General features: G+C 41.6%; 1 protein-coding gene across 8 annotated transcripts in view; it reads right to left on the bottom strand.

Annotated features, from left to right (window-relative positions):
- Positions 1 to 24,463, bottom strand: part of PPP1R12B (protein phosphatase 1 regulatory subunit 12B) — a 141,048-nt gene that overhangs the window by 83,648 nt on the left and 32,937 nt on the right. For 4 of the 8 annotated variants that reach the window (XM_066625934.1, XM_066625932.1, XM_066625936.1 and 1 more), the window contains exons 6-11: positions 19,931 to 20,005; positions 14,088 to 14,164; positions 13,316 to 13,461; positions 7,445 to 7,557; positions 2,851 to 3,051; positions 1,081 to 1,166 (exon numbers count right to left, since the gene is read on the bottom strand). In XM_066625934.1, the coding sequence (XP_066482031.1) occupies positions 1,081 to 1,166; positions 2,851 to 3,051; positions 7,445 to 7,557; positions 13,316 to 13,461; positions 14,088 to 14,164; positions 19,931 to 20,005 (698 nt within the window). The remainder of the gene's footprint in view (positions 1 to 1,080; positions 1,167 to 2,850; positions 3,052 to 7,444; positions 7,558 to 13,315; positions 13,462 to 14,087; positions 14,165 to 19,930; positions 20,006 to 24,463) is intronic. The other 4 variants (XM_066625935.1, XM_066625938.1, XM_066625933.1 and 1 more) reach the window with 1 other exon arrangement.

Raw genomic sequence — 24,463 nt, 5'->3', positions numbered from 1 at the left:
CAATCAGGTTGACGGCAAAAAATTCCTACCCAGCCCCAGTTGGCGACCAGCTAACTTCAGACTGCCAAAGGGGGGTTGGGGATCGCTGCCTGGTCCCAACTGGGCGGGCTTCTCCATGCAGCAGCACGTGGCCCTGATCTACTGTACCCGCAGCCAATAGCCTGCAAGGGCTGGATGCTCCGGTGCCTCGTGCGTGGGAAGGGCAAACGCCGGTGGGGCGTTAATTCATGTGCCACCGGAATACTTTGACAGAAAGACATACATTCAATGACAATTATGTTAAGCATCCATGAATACTAACAAAGACCAAACATTCACCTTCTGCAGTCAAGCCAAAATGGAAACTGCATTTTATGATTAAACTAGTATAGGATGAGAGGGCCTCAATTATTTACAAACATATGTTAAACCCATAAGTAGACTGATCAACTGACAACATATGGAATATGAAGAACAGAGTTAAATTAAGGTAAAATTCAGGCAGCTTCATCTCATCTGATTATTATTTTTTTGGTAACGTTAACAAGGGAAACAAAGTCAAACCTTACAAATATTAGGATCTACCCAGGGATAATAGTTTGCTGCTTAGTTCAAACATGTTGTGTCTTTCACTCTTTGTGTAAGATGTATGCTTGGGGATAGGTAACATTCAAGATTTACACTTCGTTCCAGAAATTTCAAACATCTATAAAATTACTCTATATGTCAGGGGTTACCAAACCACAGCTTACATGCAGCTCTTTCACATATGTGCTGCTCATGAAAATATTTTGGCTCAGCTTCTTTCTGCATCATGATATTAAAGGTAAATGAGAAATGTTCACGCTAATTATCGGGTATAAACTGAGAGTCCAGTGCATTAAAACATAAATTTAAAGTTCATGGTGAATAGATATATTTAAGAATTTAAATGCTTCTTAAAATACTTCAGCTCTCAAACATCTGAAGTTTACTGTATGTGGCTCTTCCATTAAGCAAGTTGTCCAGCCCTGATACATGCATAAGTAAGAAACAGCCTCACCAAAGATGAAGTTCATGAACATTCACTTCTGTCAAAGTCCCAAATTCAACAAATCTTACCGGTTTTCCTTTTCTTCTATGTCACTTGTACTGTTTAACCTCCGAGGAGCTATTGAATCAAAATAAGTTTTGTTGTCCTTGTCCTGCTAAAAAAAATTAAAGATGGTGTATTTTTCAATGAAAAATTATACAGACCACTAAACACTGTTGAAGTGTTTTGCTCCAAATGAAAACTATAATTAGATAATTATATGTAATTTCACCACTACGATAATTCTCCAGTTAGAAATGCTGTTCTCTTTGCTTCCTATATCCAGTGTGAGTGAAATTCTCTCACCCGTTTAATCATGGTCAAGGGATCCAGAGCAGGCATTGGAATCATGCATTTTTTCCCCCATTCATTTTTGTTCCTGCTTGAATTATCCCAGTACTTACATGTTTCCAAGGGCTTGATGCCAGTTTCAAAACCATGATTAAGAATGAACTTGATTAGCATTAATGAAAATTGAGTTCAATGCTTGTCCATGGCTTAAGGCTGGTAGGAAAAATTTGCTTGCATGGGGGAACATCTTATGGGAGAAGAAACACATAATCCTGTGGTCCACGGCATGGATAAACACAGTGCTTTCCAAATTCACATGGCCTGCAACACCCTCATCAAGTGGCGGACATAGAAGTGGCGATGACACAATGATGCACTGAAGTGATGACACCAGCACCACTTCTGGGTCACGCCAAAAAAAGGCTTCAAAAATAGAGTAAAATGGTCCAGTGAGGTCAGCTCTGCAGAGAGCCCAAGCTGCTGCTTTGGACCTCCACACAGCAATCTAGCTCGTTGTGTCTCATTCACACTGCTGAGCAGCTCAGCCAGTGTGCATCCTGCAACACCCCTAGAAACGATGCCCTAGAGTGCTCAGTTTGGGAACCTCTGGTTAAAGGTGTAGAAGCATTATGTCTCTACAGGCCTTACATGGCAAAATAAGAAACTTCTGAATTAAAATAGAAAGGAATGTACAAGGAAATGAGAATTCCTGCTAGGTTAGTGTGATGCTTGTAGGCCATCATGCTGGTTGGTGATTCAGGACAGCATACAACGAAGCAATAACAACAGTTAGTAAGATTTTTGCAGAAAGAATGATTTGAGTTTCAGTGGCCTGATTTATTTTTTGTAAGTTGTGGTTTTCTTAGAACATCTGTTCTCTCAAAGCAACAATTTTCAGGCTCTTCGGACTAGCACTCTAAAACATAATTCTTGGTTAATCCCACTGAATTGCTCTAGTTTTTAAGAAAGCTGTAGCTTTCTTATATACTACAGATTTTATCTCTCCCTTAGGCTCCAGCGGAACCTAGATGAGGCAGACTATCTGGGCCCCTTTCAATCTGGCTTCAGGCCAAGCTTTGAGAAAGACACTCTTGGTCACCTTGCTGGATAATCGATGACTAGACAAGGGGAGTGCACCTCTGCTGGTCCTGTTAGATCTATCACTGGTTTCTGACACCCTATATTTTTATATGGTATATATTTTTCCTGCTCCCCCCAAGCCCTTCCAAGGTAGCAAACAATGAAACAAAATCTTTCCAAGAAACTCTCCCTTAAGGCTACACTAACGAGACAGTATTTAGTATAATAGTTTTCCTTCCAGTTACAGATGAAAGTAGGTTACAGGAATTATTTTGAATACTAAGCAAACATCTTAGATTTTTTAAAAAAATCTTAGACCACCACTAGGTAAAAAGCTTGCTTATTTAAAAAATCTGCAAAGGCCCTTAACCAGCACTGTTTAAGATTTCTAGCTATAAATTGCAAGGAAAAGGGAAATTATTCCACACCTTCTCTTTGTTGTCCATTAGTGCAGAAATTCGAGGGGTTGAAGAGGAGCGATAGATAGAACCACCTTTTTCTTTCAGCGAGTCTCGAGGATTGCTGCCTTCATTTAGTGTGTTTTGGCTGCTAGTTTTCCTCAGACTTAGTCTCCAGGACGAAGGAGATTCATCCTTTTGCTCTTCAGACTTGCTGAGCAAAGAAGTAAACTTAAAGAAAAGGAATGATGAGATATCAAGAATACAAACCACTCAAGTCAATTTACTACAGCAGGAATAACCTATTGCAGTGGTTCCCAAACAGATGGGTTGTGACTCATTAGGTGAACTGAAAATGGGTCATTTTTCCTTAAGGGCAGTGGCCCAGAACGGGTGCCCTGACAGCACTACAGCAGTCACAGTGCTGTGGGGACCCGGGGCTATTTTATTTACCTGAGGGGTTGAGCTGGCATCCAGGAGGGTCCTGGAAACTCATAGCCCCCTCTGCGAGCCTCCCTGCAGTTTTACAGGGCTCTGATCAGTGATCAGAGTCTTGTGGAGCTGTGGGGAGGCTCATAGAGGGGGCTGCAAGCCTCTGATATTCTTTTGGAGGCCAGCACGACCCCCCCCCGGTAAGTAAAATAGCCCCTGGGATGACTGCTACAGCACAATCGGGGCAAACTCTGCCCCCGTTAAGTCTTAGTACACTCCTAAAGTCTGAGTAGGACTTTGGGAACCACTGACCTATCATCTACAGCAGCGAGGTCCAAACTTTTTGGCAGGAGGACCACATCACCCCTCTGAAATTGTGTTGGAGGCCAGGAAGAAAGAATTTATATTTAAAATTTGAATTGAATATATTAGAGATGGAACTTATATGACTGAATGAAGGTCTTTTATAGGCTAAAGGCATTGCACAAAGCAAAGCCAACCTTTCCTTCGCTGCCGCTGCTGCATCACAGACGTGAAACAGCAAACAGTGAAGGGAGTCCTCAGCCTGCAGCTCACGCAAGAGGACAAACAGTCACCCTCACGCTGAGAGCAGTTGCATGAGGCCAGCATGGATTCCAGCAAGTCTCCAGAGGGCCAGAGGCTTACTAGAGACTGTGGGCTGCCCGAGGGCCGTGAATGACCCCCGGCCCAGGGTTTGGGCACCCCTGGTCTAAAGTAATTGAAGCATGCTTAAGCTATAAACCCTGAGAACAGTTGCACATTAGTACCACTACACAGATACAAAATTACGTTTATTAAAGTGTTTTACTCAAGTACCAGTCCCACACATCATAAAATGTGTGGAAAAATACCTACATCCTTCCATAAATCATACATTCCTAGAAATGTAGCCTGGTACCTATTGGGTTGTATCCAAAAAGTGCTTTGAGCAAGTAGAAAGACTATTCTGTTTACACAAAGTACACACACAGATACTCTTTCCACCAGTTCTCTCTTCCTGCTATAGCCTCTCCCATTCTTTGATGGGTATACAAAATTTTTAAATATTTAAAACTTTAAATTTCTGATCCTTTGTGGATTTTATGGCGGCATAGCAAGGAAAAAAGTGGAAAGTTCCTTTGTGCAAGTGGAATTTCATTTGTGCTGGTTTGGATACAACCCATCATGTAAAGTAATATACCTGGAATACATTACAAACTTTAGGTCCAATACTAAGATAACCACCAATTCAACTCAACTTGCTTCAAGATTAAGATTTTTTCAATCATCTTGTCTTGTCTAAAAAATTAAAGCACATAGTACAGAAACAGGTGCCCAAGCAATAGGACTGCACCCTACAATAGCACAAATTTAACAAGCTAAAAATATAGCACCATCCAACATCTTCACTCCAGATGACATTTGGATCAGTGGTTTCTGGGTGCATGTATTGGAACAATCCCACACTCTGGGCTTAGCATGACAAATTCATGGGTCAGGATGGGTTTCTAACATCAGAAAACCTATCCTGACCCATGAATTTATCATGCTAAGCCCAGAGTATGGGGTTGTTCCAATACATGCACCCAGAAACCACTGATCCAAATGTCATCCAGTAATAACCTCTCAGTGTCACACAGTAAACTTTAACTGAAACATGGGGCACTTTGAAAAATCGTAGCAATGTGGGAAACTACTATTTAAAATAAATATGGCTTAATGTGTTGAGCAGGCGTCACCCCACAGCCATGCTGATATCATTCACAGGGTATCAGTTCTTGTTTGTTCAGGACTGTGCCAAACTAGATAGAGAACGCAAATCACAGACGGGCATCAAAGGCCTTTGTTCTGAGGTGCAGAGCAGGTCTTGGTAGCGGCATTTCTAGAACAGGCACAGTATTAATTTCTGAATTCTAAGAGCAGTGGATTGGTAAATTGGCATTTTTAGAGATTAGAATGAAGAACTACCAAATGCTGCATCAATTCAGTAGACTCCAATTCACCAGGTGTTTATAAATTAGACTTCTACATGCCTGATAGCTCAGAAGAATGGCTTACTGTATTAATTTATTGGTGAGACCTCAGTATCCAGTGATTTGGCATTCACTAATTTGACTCACCACAAAGACCAGGGTCCATCTTTAAATGCCTTGTAACAAGGGGAAAAGGCCCCAAATTCTATTTTCTACCTTTGCGCTGTTAATTATAATTTATTTCCATTCGATTCCATTATTCACCCCATCTAGTGCTGAGTACAGTATAGTGTCTATTCAATGCATTCTGGGGCAGCAAAGAAACCTGGAAGTGGGTTTTTAAAGCTATTTCTCCACTGATTTGGTATCCACTGATTTTTTTTTATCCACTGGAGTTCTGGATCAGATTCCTAGTGGATAATGAGGCATGACTTGTATATTTTAAAGACACCTTTTGGTCTCATTGAAAGGACCAGCAAGGAGGCCCACAACATTAAATACAAACAATAAAATACTATATACATACCAGGTCACCAAGCACTGAAGTGGGGGAAAAAAGACCAGACAATAACTGAGCCCAAGAAAGGCCAAATGGGGGAGAGGAAATTTTTTTCACTGCCTACTTCAAAGAAGTTCTATAGTATTTGAGGATAACAATAGCCTCCAAAGGTAAAACAAGGCTTGCTTGTGCAAGTTGTATGAAGGAGTCATTTAGATCAGGGGTCTCTAAACTTTTTGGCTGAAGGGCCGCATCAAATATCTGGCACAGGGTCAAGGGCCGGAAAAAAAATTAAATATAAAATTTAAATAAATACATTAGAGATGGAACTTGGATGAATGAATAAATGAATGGGCTCAAATGTCCAGGATTTCTCCAAGCACGAACACAGCCCAAGAAAAAAAAATCACATACTTAAATGGACCCTCATTCCATCATCCCACAAGCACAACTCTGGTTGTGTTGGTCAACTGGGCCAGATGCTCTCAGGGGATCAGAGGCTGGCCACAGGCCGCATCTGGCTCCTGGGCCGGGTTTGGAGATCCCCAATTTAGATCCAAGGCGCAAGGTTCTCCTACCATGAAGATAAGAAGTAGTTCCTGCTCCATTACAACATTGTTAACCTAACCAAACAAGAACACAGTAACTTGAATACAGTATCAGATACTTATACGATCAGAGTTGAGTCAGGAAGGTTTTCTGGAATTCTTGCCTATGGCACTGTGAGATCCTTGCAGCAACAATAGGATGTGTGTAGTTTGTAGTCCCCAAATAAGTGAAACATGCAAACACAGCTTCTCTCTCTTCCTACAGCAGTACAGACAACATGCTGAGCTAAAACTTAATTCCAGGTTTGTGCAACATCTCCTAGCTTTGGGTGTGTGCGCCCCACTCTCCTTTGCATTCAAGGAGAGGAATTTTACATTTTGGGGATTGTATTCCAACAGCATATGCTAGTTTGTCTGCAAAATCAGGCTACAACAAGCCAGGGTATGAAGCAACCAAGGCATCACAGCAAATCCCAGCTTGTTGTCAGGAAGTAGAATCGTTTTTCCCCGCACATAAAGGGAAGACTGCAAGCCCAACTGTAGGGGATATCCATGAAACCAGAATCAAACTATCTATGAAACCATCTTTTCTAAGGATAGAAGGGGCCTGTGCCAGAGGAAGCACAGCTGGTGGTAAGCAGTGCAGAAGTAAATCTATCACAACAGCATAAATTCAGATAAACTGCCACTAACATTCTCTGCACTATTTAGAGAAGCAGGCCAAAACTGGCACAGTACACCAACAAATCATTACTGAACCTTTTAACACAGTTTGAGAGGCTGAGATTAAGTGTCGGTGACCTTCTAAATTTTCTGTTTCACTCCAGGAGAAAACTTGGTTCTAAATATTCACACTCTGAATTCCACTGCTGTATAGCCTCACAATACACATGGCCCAACGCAGTTTGTGGAAGATTATACAAACTGAGTGCTCTTTGTTCCACAAGTTAAAATAAATCATCATTAATTGCATGTCATTACAAAAAAATGTCCCAAGTTTGTTAATATTTGCATGTAAAACCTACTCAATGGACACATGGCCCAGCTCAGTGCATGTTGCTTGAAAATTAAGTGCACAGAATGTAATGGGATTTGCTCCTAAATAAGTTTGTACCTGTACAAACTTACTTAAAGCCAACACCACAGTCTGACTTAGTTGGATCTCCACTTACTTTTCTGGCAGGAGCCATAGTGAAAGAGTTATGCTCTGGTGGTGGCACTTGTTCTGTGATGAGAGTTCTGGGTTCATGATTGGAATAGTTAGCAAGAGATTCCTCCTTTCTTTCTAAAAAGACAAAAAAGAGCTGGAAGCGAAATAGTTATGAATATTCCACTACAGTTCTGGATAATGACTTCTTGACATTTTAGCCCTACTTCCTCTTATCTGCTGGAATTAAAAGTATGTTCATTTTATTTCTTTGCTGCTTACATGCCTTAAAAAAAACTTTTCCACAGATTAAAGTACTTTAGTCACATCAGAATGTTAAATCTAATCTATGGGCTAGCACTAAGACTGCAAGTAACCCTGCAGCAGTTAACACATTCCTTCCTTGCAAAAGTATGAACTGTTAATCAAATTTTAAGCAGGTTGCTGAAACCCTCTCAATTTTAACAATGAAGATCTTGCAAACATTTAACCAAGAAAAATTTTAAGAAGGATCATCTTCATTGTTATGAACTGCTGTCAAATTCCAGAATTTTAAAAATATACTTTAAAGTTCTAACATACAGGAAAAAGGACTGTATTAAAAACAAACATATCCAAATGAATTTCATAATGAGTCAGTCAACTTGCTGTTTTTCCCTCTGAGAATCTAAATCTAAATATCTGAGACTCTAAAACCAGAACCATTCTGTGATTCAACTAGAATTGCACTATAAATAACTTCTTGTATTAAAGCCATTTGTTCTTATTTCACATAGCTATACAAAAAAGTCCTGTAAGCCATTTCTTCAAAAATATCACCCAAAAGAATCATATATTTGTTGATATCCACATAGTGATAAATTATTAAGTTTACCCATACACACCATTTCTAATGCCCTTGATAGTTGTACATATTTAGTTGGAATGATTTTTCATTTTAAGGTTATTGCCCAGACTATCAGGATAGCTACCAATAGACTTGTAATTAGTCTGAATTTTCTTTGTTGTGGTTACAGTAAAATAATTAGCAATACAATTATTATTCTGAGTAAGTTCTTATAGTGTTTGTTTCCAGTGAGCAAGACAGATTTACCGTCTTAGGGCGCAATCCTAACCCCAGCGCTTTCCAGCACTGACATAAGGGCAATGCAGCTCTGAGGTAAGGGAACAAACATTCCCTTACTTTGAAGAGGCCTCCGTGAGTGACACCCAACTGCAGGATGCAGCACACGTCCCATTGGCACCGCTATGCCTGTGCTGGAAAGCACTGACATAAGGGGTTAGGATTGCTTACTGAACACAATGGGCTTACTTCTGAGTAAACCATTTTCAAACACCCCTGCTTATGATATAAAAGACTGAAGTAAGAACCTCTTGCCAATTATGTTGTGTTTTAGAATACAGGCATTAGAATTATGTGCCTGCATCTAGCATACCATGTATGTAGACCTTTAAATACAATGACAAATATGAATAACTTATCTTTGAGGCATCAAGTATCATCTGTAAATCACAATCTGGTGATATAGCTGGAGTTGCAACTCCCATTGATCCATTTTGGATCAAACAATGTTCAAAAGGAGTGAGATTCCCTCTCCTGGATAGTGCTATTCTTGCCAGGGAGAAAATCACATACTAGGACTAGGACATAAGAGGTCTTGGACTCTCCTATAGTCTGCATGCTAGAAATCAGGCTTCCCCCACCTTCTAGCATTATTTAAGCTTATGCTTGCATTACAGCAAGCAAGTCTGAATCTAGCATAGATGTGTCAGGTGTTCCTTTATTTGCATGTTATGGCCAAGGAAGCTGCGAATTACAGAAATTTTGCATCACATAATCATCAGCTTCTTTCAAAGACCCACACGCATGAAGGAACATTGAAGGCCTCCATTCAAAGAACTAGAATTCTCTCTACCTTTAGAGCAAAGTGAGGGGGCACGGAAGGGAGTGCTTTCAGCTCCCAGTAGAAGGACAACAGAAAGGTCTGGTATACATACTACTATAATGATATATTTTTTTGAAAATAGACATTCTGAAGTCCCTTTGCCCAAGGGTCTCTTGTTTCTGCCTGTGACAGCTGACAATTCTTTTAAGCTAGATCAGTCTACATTACTGTTTTGACTTTGATGACTAATTTCTGCTTCATAGGAAGCTATTAATAGCACAAAGAACTATTCTGTTTTGGATTGAGAACTGGTTGGAGGCCAGGAAGCAGAGAGTGGGTGTCAATGGGCAATTTTCACAATGGAGAGAGGTGAAAAGCGGTGTGCCCCAAGGATCTGTCCTGGGACCGGTGCTTTTCAACCTCTTCATAAATGACCTGGAGACAGGGGTGAGCAGTGAGGTTGCAAAGTTTGCGGACGACACCAAACTTTTCCGAGTGGTGAAGACTAGAAGTGATTGTGAGGCTCTCTGGAAGGATCTCTCCAGACTGGCAGAATGGGCAACAAAATGGCAGATGCGCTTCAATGTCAGTAAGTGTAAGGTCATGCACATTGGGGCAAAAAATCAAAACTTTAGATATAGGCTGATGGGTTCTGAGCTGTCTCTGACAGATCAGGAGAGATCTTGGGGTGGTGGTGGACAGGTTGATGAAAGTGTCGACCCAAAGTGCGGCGGCAGTGAAGAAGGCCAATTCTATGCTTGGGATCATTAGGAAAGGTATTGAGAACAAAACGGCTAATATTATAATGCCGTTGTATAGATCTCACAAAGGCTTTCGACCTGGTCAGCAGAGACGGCCTCTTCAAGATTCTCCCCAAGATTGGATGTCCACCCAGGCTCCTCAGCATCATCAGATCTTTCCACAAGGACATGAAGGGCACTGTTGTCTTTGATGGCTCCACATCAGACCCTTTTGACATCCGAAGCGGAGTGAAGCAGGGCTGTGTTCTTGCACCAACCTTGTTTGGGATTTTCTTCGCTGTCCTGCTGAAGAAGGCCTTTGGAACTGCAACAGAAGGCATCTATCTCCGGACCAGATCAGACGGAAAGCTCTTCAACCTCTCCAGACTGAGAGCAAAATCCAAAGTCCAGCTGAAATGTCTGCGTGACTTCCTCTTTGCCGACGATGCAGCTGTCACTACCCACTCTGCCAAAGATCTCCAGCAGCTCATGGATCGTTTTAGCAAGGCCTGCCAAGATTTTGGACTGACAATCAGCCTGAAGAAAACACAGGTCATGGTTCAGGATGTGGACTCACCTCCCTGCATTACAATCTCTGCACATGAACTGGAGGTTGTCCATGACTTTGTGTACCTTGGCTCAACGATCTCCGACACTCTCTCTCTCGATACCGAGCTAAACAAGCGCATCGGTAAAGCAGCTACCACGTTTTCCAGACTCACAAAGAGAGTCTGGTCCAACAAGAAGCTGACGGAACATACCAAGATCCAGGTCTACAGAGCTTGCGTCCTGAGTACACTTCTGTACTGCAGCGAGTCATGGACTCTTCGCTCACAACAGGAGAGGAAACTGAGCGCTTTCCACATGCGCTGCCTCCGACGCATCCTCGGCATCACCTGGCAGGACAAAGTTCCAAACAACACAGTCCTGGAACGTGCTGGAATCCCTAGCATGTATTCACTGCTGAAACAGAGACGCCTGCGTTGGCTTGGTCATGTCGTGAGAATGGATGATGGCCGGATCCCAAAGGATCTCCTCTATGGAGAACTGGTGCAAGGAAAGCGCCCTACAGGTAGACCACAGCTGCGATACAAGGACATCTGCAAGAGGGATCTGAAGGCCTTAGGGATGGACCTCAACAAGTGGGAAACCCTGGCCTCTGAGCGGCCCGCTTGGAGGCAGGCTGTGCAGCATGGCCTTTCCCAGTTTGAAGAGACACTTTGCCAACAGTCTGAGGCTAAGAGGCAAAGAAGGAAGGCCCATAGCCAGGGAGACAGACCAGGGACAGACTGCACTTGCTCCCGGTGTGGAAGGGATTGTCACTCCCGGATTGGCCTTTTCAGCCACACTAGACACTGTGCCAGAACCACCTTTCAGAGCGCGATACCATAGTCTTTCGAGACTGAAGGTTGCCAATACCAATGTACAAATCTATGGTAAGGCCACACCTGGAGTATTGTGTCCACTTCTGGTCGCAGCATCTCAAAAAAGACATAGTGGAAACGGAAAAGGTGCAAAAGAGAGCGACTAAGATGATTACTGGGCTGGGGCACCTTCCTTACGAGGAAAGGCTATGGCGTTTTGGCCTCTTCAGCCTAGAAAAGAGGCGCCTGAGGGGGGACATGATTGAGACATACAAAATTATGCAGGGGATGGACCGAGTGGATAGGGAGATGCTCTTTACACTCTCACGTAACACCAGAACCAGGGGACATCCACTAAAATTGAGTGTTGGGAGAGTTAGAACAGACAAGAGAAAATATTTCTTTACTCAGCGTGTGGTCGGTCTGTGGAACTCCTTGCCACAGGATGTGGTGACGGCATTTGGCCTGGACGCCTTTAAAAGGGGATTGGACAAGTTTCTGGAGGAAAAATCCATTACGGGTTACAAGCCATGATACGTATGCGCAACCTCCTGATTTTAGAAATGGGCTATGTCAGAAGGCCAGATGCAAGGGAGGGCACCAGGATGAGGTCTCTTGTTATCTGGTGTGCTCCCTGGGGCATTTGGTGGGCCGCTGTGAGATACAGGAAGCTGGACTAGATGGGTCTATGGCCTGATCCAGTGGGGCTGTTCTTATGTTCTTATGTACTGCAGCAATATTTGCTGGGAAAAATATCAAATTTTGAGATACTGATGTCTCTCAGTTTCTAACCATTGCTGTTGCATGCAGAGAAATATGCAGGATAGCTCCATATGAAACAGACAATTTAAAGTTTCTCCATTTAATCCTTGCCTTATTGATAATTCTTCAGATATAGCAATATTGCTAATATACTGACTGAAATGTAATTTCAGGAAAACAAGAACATTATCCTGATTAACCATTTTTCCAAAGCTTCAAGAGGTTCTATATGCTGCTTGAAGATTTGTCATTTTCCCTAGATGGAGCCTACTTTACAGGTTAAGCACTGGTGTTATTTGGAAGGAGAGAAGAGATTCGTTTCATTTGCCAGTCATCCAGTAAGTGCTCAAAGCACTTCAGGCAACACCACCAAATTGTAATCACTTTGCTACTGCTTTGGTAGTGGGAAAATGTGCACAGTCTCCAAGATGTCTGGAATGCAACTAAGTGCAACCATTCAGTATCTGTGGCAGTAAAAACAGATCCAGAAAGACCCCAAGACAAATTTTTAAAAGCTTTATAAAGGATAATACCAAAGAAAACTCATAAAGCAGTACTTTCTTATTAAGTCAAAGCATAATTATGCCCCCCTATCCTAATAATTTTTTGCCTTGTAAACATGAGACTTAAAGGAGCTATATTTTTCTATCATCACCTGCAGCAATAAATCTTAAAACTTATGTATAATTTAGAATACCTGAGAATTCTTATGGCCTCTTTTTGATCTGATGGAAAACAAATCAAGATTCAAAAAATCTTAAATCTAATATCTGGGCAGATATAGCATATTTGTGCAAGTGCAATCTGTACCCACCATTAGAAAAGCTTGTCTTAAATGCTGTGCAATACGGAATCCTGGAAACTATGTTTCTGAAGGGCTTTTACCAAGAGTGAGATTTATTTTTTTACTCTGACAATTCTTCACAAACACAGAGAGAGGGTCAATATTATAGGTCTTAACCCTACAAGCCATTCCACATTTAGAGAAATGATCTGTTATGTTGGACATCTGTATAGATTGTCTTATCTTTTAGAACCTGAAAGATAGTAAAGATGCTTTTAAAAGATGCTAGACTTGAAATAAATTGTGAATTATCTGGCCCACCACTGTTTCCAACAAGACAAAATCTATATAGTGCATTACCTGCCTCTTTTTCAGTATCTGATTCTGAAGCTTCATCTTCCTCAGCTTCTTCCTCTTCCTCAGAACTGGAGCTACTAGAATCTTTGTTTTCCTCCTCCCTTTCTAGGGATTTAAGAGTGTCTGTCTCATAAAGAATCTTCTCTTTGCTAAGGTACAAAAGTTTTAGAGAGAACAGCAAGCTAACAAAACATTGTACTTAAGAAAAAAAGAATTCTTCAAACTGCAGCTATAGACTGCTTGCAGAATTCCAACAGATAAAAAATAACTAACCCCTATGCATTAATTCCCAATCCAGTATGAGAAGTTTATTACTGTACATATGTAATGCGGTAGGAAGGGAGAGCTCAAAGGCTGGAGGGAAAAGCCTGTTTGCTCAATTTTTCAGTCCCATCTAACGTTCTCTGGAATTGTGTCAGCAAGGTGAGATTAACTAGACCAGATAGCAAATTGTTCTTGGCCCAGAAGGAGACTAAACACTATTAAAAGTGTTTTTAGAATTTTAGAAAATAAGAATATTAATGAAATTATGGGAGAGCAGGTAGGTTTGTCTTGCTTCAACATTCCTTTAAGTAAGAGGATACGAATACAACTTGCACTGTGGTGTGCCTGTGATGAATGGATGACATGGCTTTAACACTATAATGCTGTTGCATACAAGGCAAACTGATGGCCCAATACTTAATTACTATGACTAGCATAGCTGCAACTCCAGTTTATTTTTTTCCAGTTCACAACTACCCTACAAAACATTCATGCCATATCCTATACTTACTTTCTGAAAAGTCCACTTTGAAGTTTCCCGTTCATATCGGCTTCAATTAACTTGTTTCTCGTCTCTTCACTACGCAGCTGTCAAAAAATGACAGACCATTTTAAAGAAGAACTGCTAGTGGTTCTGGTAGAGCATTTTCATTATCCAACATTACGCCAACAAAAACTTTAAACATTTGAATGATACCTTGTTTAACCCATTTCTGCTCAGCCCACAAGTGTACACATTTGATCCCTGCTGCATATAAGCATATATGCATATATATGCATTTGCATATATGCATTTGATCCCTGAAATGCAAATGTCATTTCACTGGGCAGAAATGACTTAATTGCTTAAAATTTAATAGCATTAAATTGCTTAAAATTGTGACCAACAATCCATAAAACTGTGGTACATATTTCAGAGAAACACATATTAAACATCTATGTGACTTTTCATCTCTCTCATGACAATCTTCCCCTCAAGGCAATCAACTTATAAAACTTGGGGGATTTCTAAAATGTTTTTGATGCAGCCTGGAAACCTGCTAATCAGGGGTTGGACCAAGGAATCAAAAACCTCACTACTGTACCATGCCTAAAGCAGCTCTCTTGTTTTCAGTCCTGACAGACAAGGAGCATTTGGTAGAGAAATGCAGGGCCCCACTTCTAGCAGGGATAGCACTGTTCACAGATGGCAAGTTTCAGTTCTATATGGTATAATTCTTTGGTCACACAAGAAGCCGGATGAGAGCATGCAGAAAGGGCAAATGCATGTTGAAAACAGTCAAACAACCTAAAAAGAACAAAAAAAGAACTACTGAAGCAGCCCAATCTAATTCCCCATTTTTTCTTCCAGATAGACACTAGTAATTTTCTGATTTGAAAAAAAAGAGTATTAACCCAGAATTCAGAAGGCTAGACTGTAACTGAAATTGAATGTTTTAAAATGACAATATAATGCTGAAAAAAACAGTGTTTAGCTAAGTTATCCAGACCTGACTCACAGACTTCACCAGTCAAACTTTATTCTCAGTTTCATCATCTTTACTATGGGCTATTTGCTTCTCCTGACCAATTCACTGAGAAGAGAAACATTAAGTAGAACTTGCCATTGACTGGGAAATCAGACTTATTAAAAACCTTTTTCTCCCAGGAATTCTGATGAAACATCTTCTATTTCCCTTTTCCTACTATCATCCACTTTAGATTCCAAGCCTATGGGTAGGGGCCATCTATATTTCTTCATCTTTATAAGACAAAACAGCTATACAGATATAAAAAGGGCTGCAGAAAGGCCCTTCTAATTTAGTTTAGCAACCAAAGGCCCCCTCTAGTTCCCCACAGTAGCCCACTTGTTGCCCCTGGAAAGCCCAACATCAAGAAAGAAACGTATATCTTTCCTGCAAGTATGCTATAGAGGCATACTCCTGCTGAACATGGAGACAAAATGTAGTAGCCATTAATAGACTTGTCAGTGAATTTGTCTAATCCCCTTTTAAAGCCATCTAAGCTGGTGGCCATCAACACATCCTGTGATAAAAAATTCCATAAATTGTGCACTGTGTGAAGTAGTCCATTTCTTTTGTCCACACTGAATCTCCTGCCAATCAGTTTCATTGGATAACCCCTAAGGTAGAGGTGTTTGAAAATACAGGTTGAGTCTCATCATTCCCATGGGTTCCATTCCATGATGGCGGCAAAAATGGATGGTACTATAGCAAATCAATTTAAAAAACAAAGTGCCTTTGCTCAGGTTATTTAAACATAGCCTTGCTGACCTTAAGACAGAGAATGACCACAATCCAACAATCAGTCTCTCTCCAGACCCTTAGAAAGTATTATCTTTCTTTCATGTGTTCAGGGGGAGAAGGAAGGGGGTTGCTTGGAGAGAGAATGATTGATGGATTGTCAGCTGACTGCCCTTTCTAACTGTTGTAAAGGACTGTTTTCCTTTCATTTAAAGGGTCCTTATGTTGAGATAAAAATCTCTACAACAGTAAGAAAAGCATTTTAAAGGGGTACATTTTCCCCCTTCTCCAGGGATCAGCACATTCCTTCTCATTTGCAGTGACCATTCGTATTGAGTCAAATCCATATTAAAAAAAATCTGTGTATAAAAAAATATGTGTATAACAAGGTTGGACCTGTAGTGTTATTTATCTTACTCAGAAGTCCATTGTGTTCAGTAAGACTTAAGCTGTAATACTAGCTTACTCACCAGAAACAAACACCCCTACCCATAGGATGATCTAGTGTTGCGAGAGGAGACAAAATTTCTGTCTTTACACCATGTATAATTTTCTAAATCTCAGTCAGTCACACCTTAATTGCCTTTGCTAAAAGCTCCAAATTTTGTAGCCTCTCCCCATAAGAAAGATTGCATTTTCCCCCTCTACAGTATCCTTCTCAAGACATGGTGACCACATTCGTAAACCGCAGATAATTTAATCATTCAAGAATACGACCAGTTCCATAAGCCAAATGTTTGCTTTTAAGTCTTAACAATTTAGATGAATTGGTTCCAACCCTATGAAGAGCTTAAAGAGGAGTAGTACTGAATTACTGAGAGAAACACCGTCCTTTATAGAGTATCACCGTCTTTTATAGAGTATATTTTGTGCAAAGCCATCTTGAGGAGAAACTGTACCAAGATGTTTGAATTATTCTGAAATTAAAGAAATTACATGCAAGGTATTTGTAAAATAAGGAAATTGTAAAATAATTGAAATTATACGCAAGGTAGTTGTACTTGGAAATTACAATTAACATGCAAGGTAGTAGAGGGCAGAGGAAGGAAAGATAATGACCAATATATGCAGTTAAAGATATTAGAGTTTCTCTTTTGCTCTGACTGTTTAGATCAGTGGTTCTCAAAATTCCCAGTTTTACTCCCAGGGAAATTACTTGTGGGGAGGGGGGCGAGGACAATAATGCGATTCTCAGGATCACATAGCTAACAGGGGTACTTTTATTTACAGGTGGGCTGCAGGACATTGCAGAAAGTGCAGGGAGCCCCACGCAGCCCTCCACAGGGTTCCCCAACACTTAGAACATTGGAAAAAGCAGGTGCAAGGCACTTCCTAGTTGCAAATGCAGAGAGGAAATGCTTTGTGTCCACTTTCTTCCAACATTCAATGTTCTAAGCATCAGGGAGACCTGCGCAGGGCTCCCAGCACTTCCTGCAACGTTCTGCAAGTCACCTGTAAGTAAAAGCATCCCAACCCCATTAGTGATGCGATCCTGGGGATCACATCACTACCATCACCCCCAACCCCTTAAAGGAATGGGGAACCCAGTTTATATGAAGTGGTGAGTCACGACCCACAAGCCTGAGAACCACTGGTTTAGATTGAATGAAGTCTACCTATAAGAAAATGTTCAATACCATTTTTATGACAAATCTGAAACAAACCATTCTCAAGCTCATTTTATTAATTGAAATGGTCTGACAGCACAGAAATAATTCAATGAATGGAAAAGAAAAACTACATGGCATCTAAAGAGTCAAAGAAATAAGAAAGCCAGGCATAACAAATCAAATAGCACACACAGGCTTCCTGCAAATGCCAATTTGCAGTTTTAAAACTGTCCTTTAGCTCATTATTTTAAAGTCTTATAATTCTACTCAAGGTTGCAATCCTATACAGTAGGACATCTGTGGATGCCGAGCTTGCACTTCAGAGGACCTCCTGGACATACTGGGAAGTCACTTCCAGCTCATGTTGGTGACTTCTGGTCACATCCAAGAGGCCTTCTTGAGGTGGCTGGTGCAACATCCAGAGGGCCCAGCATGGCCTCCAGGCAGTGGCGTAGCTAATGAAAGCATAGCCCTGTGTGGAGCTCAAAATGATGCCTCGGAAGTGATGTCACAACTGAAGTGAAATAATGCCCAAGCTTTTTAAAAAGTGCAAATTGGGGGGGAACCTGCCTCCTCCCCCCAGCAGTTCACCACTCACTTAATCTGCCATCTTCCCCCAGCCAGTGGCATAGCTAAGGCATCTATCTATCTGTTACCTGTGATCAAAGAAGATTTTGTAGCACCCCCCCCCCCGTTCCATGACAAAATCAAATTTAATTAAGTAAATAAAAAGTGTCCCCTTATTGGTTAGAGACACTGTGCTGGGGTGAAGAGGGACAATTATTCTCTCCCTGCTAAACAGAAGAGGAGTACCTCTTGAAAAAGTGTCTCTTCACCTGTTAGCAGGAATAGTTGTATTACAATACATGGAAATGAGAGCTGATTCATATTAACACCTCATTGGTCCCATGCAGTATTATAACATCTCATTAGCTCTCACAACAATCCTTCTCACAGGTCAGTTTTGAGTTAAAGAAATCTTTTTGTTCCTTAAGGCAGCTGTGTTTTCGTTTTCTGGTTAATTGTCCATAATACAGAACATAGATATTCTAAAGTGTTTTGCTTCATTGCATTCTGCATGAAATTACCTTTCCAGTGATTTATAACATGATGGTATTATTCATACATATCAAGAATTTCACAATTTTGGCCACTAGTGTCAAGCTCAGTTTGTTGCTCCCCTAAACCTTATTGCCCAGCAAGACTAACCCCTGTACCCCCTTATCTATGCCACTGCCTCCAAGTAAGTTTTGGAAGCACCAAACCCTGGCCCTCCTGCAGATTTGAGCATATGCAGGAGATTGTTTAACCCATCACCTGACGATACCAAGGGTCCAGTGTACTTTCCTGGGAGCAAGTCCCACTGAACTCGGAAGGACTTACTTCAGAGTAGACATGCCTAGGATTGTACTGCAAGACACTTCCCCTTATTGCAGAGCATTGTCTGCTTCTGCTGCAAACCACTGTCCATAGCTCAGCTTCACAACTCTTCATTCTGGGATTTTAGAAACATGAGGTAGATATGCTCCTATCAAGGAACAGCATGAATAGAAAATGTGGACAAATTAATTATGTTTGCCTCCATCACAAGAATGGCAGGAGACAAGATTGTCACATGATGCTAGAACTGTTAGTCTTGAGCAGGGCATATCAGACCCTGGGACTGATCCAGCATTCACTGAAATTCCTTCCCTCTGTGAGCAGCACTTACAGTTCCGCTGCTCTGTCCTTCACCCACGTGGATATTAGGAATGCTCTGGGCAGTTGCGTCTATGGCCAACATCCCAGCAAGCTTTGCACCAGGATGTCTGGATTATAGATGCGATTGCTCAGCATGTCCCTATGCCCACATGGGTGAAGAACAAAGTGGCAGAGCAGTGGAACAGCAAGTGCTGCTCAGGATGGGGAGGAAGGTTTCATTGTGCAGACTGCTGATCTAAAGAAAAAAGCTTGGTGCTTCAACTTCTGTCCTTGTCCTTGTCATATCAATAGGCAGCATTAAGGTAAGAAACAGCAAACCAGGCTGCTTTGCAGAAAAGAAATATAGTCTCAAAGCAATATTCTCAACTGCGAATAGTTTTTAAAAAAAATTTTTCCATTTACTTCCCCTACATCTTCCTACGTACACAACAGCACATTCACACTTAAAAATTGATTCAAACAAAATACTTAAAATTTAACCACACATACATTTTATTTACTCTCAACTACTTTGCACTACTACCAAGTGCAAAGCACAGCATTTCATCATAAACAGTATTTACTGCTTCAGGACAGTAAGGGTAGAAAATCAGTGTCTGGAACTTGCCAAATTCTACTACAGTTTAGCTTCTGCTGTTATGGAGCCACTAGAAAACACTAATGAGTCTACACTGTCATTTCAGTACTTTTAATTGAGAGATAGTTAACTTAATACACTGTAATCAATCATCAGGAGACTGGTAGTTTCATTGCACCAAGTGGTAAAGTAAACAAGGTGTCAAACGAGGGCAGGAACTTACCACAGTTTGCTTCTTCTGCAGCATCTCTAAATGTTCAACCAAGCCCTCGTCAGCCACATCAAACGGAGTCTGACCCTGATAGCATGTGCAATTAGAAAACAGAAGCACAATACAGAATGATGTTTCATTAGTATGAAAGGAGAATTCTTTACAAGTAGAAAACAAATGTTCTGGCATACAGCTGAGCCTTAAAAGTAATCTTGGGATTTTCCTGAAAAATTGTTTTCCCATGCATTTATTTGGTTTCCAAGTAATGTTGGTGAATGCTTGGTTATACAACCACTTATTTTCAGGGGGCCCCATATCCATGGATTTCATATCCACAGATCTGGGGAGTGGAACCTTCCCCACGTGAACCCCTCCGGAGAAGTAGTGTTTGTTCCACGAAACCTGAAGTAGCTGTTTTTATGCAGTCAGGCTCACTCTGAGCCCAGCAGAGGCTGCAGACAGACATCCGCTGCCTCTGCCAAGCTCAGAGGACTCACCAGAGGGTGGGGGGGAGGGTAAGAACTGGATAAGAGGCACTTTTTCAAGTGGGTGCTCCTCTTTTATTTAGCATAGGGAGCGTAACTGGCCTTCTTCACCCCAGCAGTGTCTCTTCTAGTGGTTGTCTGCTGGTGTTCTTCTGCATCATTGCGAGCCCTTTTGGGACAGGGAGCCATTAGTTTGATTTTCTCTGTAAACCGCTTTGTTATCTTTTCGTTGAAAAGCGGAATATAAATACTGTTAATAATATCATCCATAATTTTACTTACCGTGGGGGGGCTCCAGAAAGAAATCCTTGCAGGTACAGGGGTATGTCTGTATTAAAATATTTTTATCCTGCACCTGCTATTCCCAGAGGAAATACTAAGGCAACTAACATAATTTAAGACTAATATTAAACAAAATAATCAAAAACCAACCTATCACAAGAAAGGTGGCACACATGAGTGAAGAGCTACCAAAACACAACTACCTGTGAAATGCTAACTGAAATAAAAGGGTTTTTACTGCCCATTTAAACACAAGTTGCAATTAAACCAAGTAGTCCTTCATGGGAAGGGAGTTCCACAGCTTTGGTCCCACCCCTGAGAAGACCCAGTCTTACATCCCCCACTAGTTATACTTCGGCTAGCGATGGGATGCAAAACAAGACTTCACAAGCTGAATGCAGGGAACAGACAGGTTCACAACAGTCCTTCAGTTATCCATACCCGAAACCACATTGAACATTAAAGTCATAACAAGCATACTGACAGGCTCAGAGATACATGGCTCTCAGTTAAATTGATGTAACAGTCATAAACAGGCATAACACAGTCAGACCAAGAGGCCACCATAAAACAAACTTGGCTGCTGCATTTTCATACCATTTGAAATTCCAGGTCATTTTCAAGGGTAGCCCATGGAGAGTGTATTGAAGTAGCCCAAGACCAGTATTAACTAGGACATGACCAGATCTGCCTTCAGGAAAAGGCACAGCTGGCATACCAGAGGAAGGTAGACAACCCTGCTCCTAGCCACAGTAGTAGCCTGGGATGGCTCCAATAGCACCCCCAAAGCCATGTCTAATCTTTAGGAAGTCCAACGCCATCCAGGCCATGCAACAAAACCTAATTAGTTTTCCTACTGACCAACACCAGCTCTGCCTCCCCTGCATTAAATTTCAGTTCACTAACCCACATCCTGTCCATTCAGAACATCTACAGTTTCCCTTGTACCAGATGGAAAGGAGAAAGTCATGTTATCAACATGCTGATGACACTGTATTCCAAATTCCCAAATAAACCTTGCCCATGGGTTTCATATACATATACATGCCCATGGGTTTCATAACACAAAATAGTACAGGGAACCTTGCAGGACCCCATAAGCCAGCAAAAGGGTCAAGCAGCAGTCACCTATTCTCATCTTCTAAAAACCACCTGACAGGTAAGACTGGAACCTCTATAGCACTGCCCCCTGAAACCCATCTCTGCCAGGTGAAAGAGAAGGATATTATAGCCAATGGAATCAAAAGCCACCAAGGGGCACAGGAAAATCAGTAGGGTCTCACTCACTCTGACCAGTTCTCAGCAAAAGCGGCTAACAGACATAACCAAAACAATTACAGTCCTGAACCCAGGCCTAAGTCCAGTTTGAAAAGGATCAAGTAATCATTCAATAATCTTGTCCAAGAATGGCAAGGTGAAGACCTGCTGAAAATTACTTAGGATGATTGAGCAGAGGGTTAATTTTTTTCAACAGTAGTCTTACAATAGTCCAATCAATGCAGCACTTCCCAAACCTACCCAGCCAAAAACACCCCCATTGAATTTTGAACCAAAAAGTGGTGATGATGTCAGCATCACTTACTTCCAGGTCACACTGGCAAAAAGGCCTCAAAATCATGTAAAGGGTCCAGGGAAGGTGCATGAGCAAGTCAGCCAGCATGCATCCAGTGACACCCCCAGAAACATGTCATGACATCCGGACTTAGAGAATTGCAATGTTCTATCTAGGAAACTCTGGTCTAATGAATGGCATGTAGCAAGGGATTTGTCACACAGAGATACATCTCAGAATGCACTGTACTAGATCTGGAACATAATTTGTTTAGAGTAGTGGTATCAAAGCTGTTTTGCACTTAGATTGAGTCAAACAAATGTAACACTTCAGATCTCTCAACTGTGCTTTGCATTAACAGCTTTCCTCTTAATCAGGTTTGTACACCTGTTTTAAATTCTGATTAGCATTAATCATAGTTAAGCCTGGAACAGATGAAATCCTTGACCATGGCTAAGTCCTTTGAGAGATGGGCATAAGAATACCTGCACACGGAATTGAGAGGTGTAGATGATCCTGGGATCCATTTCTGATCTTTTAACTATGGCCGTTCAAAACAGTATCTTCAAATGACTGAGTCATGATTTAATGTGCAGTGATAGAAACACTACAGCAAGATCAGCTGGAACAGAGTTATTCTCAGGCAGGGACAGGGAGGGGAACTCCCTGCAGCAGTTCCATTGTCTTACTGATGGTGGGGGGGGGGGCAGAATGATATTCCCCTTGCCATGGAGTTCAAGCTGGGAGGCAAGTGTGCAGCCTCCGATAGGCCCTTAGCCCGAATGTCAATGGCAGGGGGCCAGAAGAAGCCTCCACTAAATTACTTCCACCATTTGTGATATGAAAATGACAACCAATGTCACAAGCACATCTACTGAGCCACAGCCAAGACAAATTAAATTAAGAAAGCACATCGGAACCTGCTGAGAGACTAGTCACTTCACAAGAAGCCAAGGTTCCTAAATGTAAAAAATAAGAAAGAGGATTGTTAAATGTTGAGCAGGGGGCTCTCCTATAGGAGCTCTCTCTTTGATGGAGCCATCCAACACTCAGTTTCTCCCAGACAGCTTTGATCTGCGAAAACAAAATACAAGGGGGGCCATATCTACAGATTGGGTCTGCAATCCCCCCACATGCGCCCTCTCTGGAGACAAGGGGAGAGAAACCAGAAGTGACTTTTTTTAGCTCTAGGGCTCAGTATGAGCCTGGCAGAAGCCGTGGACAGATGTCTGTGGCCTCTGCTGGGCTCAGAGGACTCTCTGGAGGTGAAGGGAGCAAAGCTCCCCTCAGCTCTGGAGGGTGGGGGGAAGGCATTTACCCATATCTGTGATTTCACTTAACCGCAGTTTCGCAACAGAACCCCCAAGGATACAGGGCCATGCTTGAACTACTATAGCTCTTGGCTTATATACAGCTAAAGTTCAGGTTTGCCTCAGTATCCACTGGGATTCTGTTCCAGACTCCCCCATGGATTCCTGAAACCATGGATGATGGGGATCTCTTTAAAAAGATAGGGGAAAGTTTAAAAAATCTTGGCAAAACAAGATTTTTTAAAAAATGTTCCTCTATCTTTCTAAGAGGTGACTCTGGTATCCATGGTTAACTGAAAGCCATTAAGACTACAGCCCATATATAATACTGGCTTTACAAATTAGACTCAGCACAGCCCTACTTTGCCTTGATCTGCCACATCACCACTTGGCCAGGGAGGGATACACTGCAACAAATTCAAGAAGTGAAGCTTCCCCAATCACTTGCTAGAGATGCACTACATGGAGATAGGCATAGCTCCTATAATGCCACCCAAGGCATAGCTCTCCCAAAATGCCACCAACAATAGTAAATGTCCAGATGTATCCCAGTACTCTCAATGACTCAACTAATGAATAAGTACTGTTAAGGTGTCTTTATAAATCGCCATTTTGTCCACTAACCAAAGTAACACCATAACATCCATCCATCCTGAACTGTCATAGTTTACCAGATGCCTTCCCATAAGTCTGCAGAAAACTAAGCCCTATCCCCATTCCTCAGCATTACAATCAGACCTCTCTCCTTACAGAAGACTGTGCAACCACATGCTGCTCACATGTTAAAAATTCAGTACTGGACCAAACAAAACTACAGAAGTTTCCACTGCTGATCCCTTTTGTGAACACTGAAAAGAAACACCAGACTAACTCCAGACAGCCTACCCTCTTTTATCCACGCCGGAAGTACACAGAA

Source organism: Tiliqua scincoides, chromosome 4 (assembly GCF_035046505.1).
Source record: "Tiliqua scincoides isolate rTilSci1 chromosome 4, rTilSci1.hap2, whole genome shotgun sequence".
NCBI classification, from domain to species: Eukaryota; Metazoa; Chordata; class Lepidosauria; order Squamata; family Scincidae; genus Tiliqua; species Tiliqua scincoides.
The sequence above is the reverse complement of the archived record's forward strand: the minus strand, read 5'-3'. Positions and strand labels throughout refer to the sequence as shown.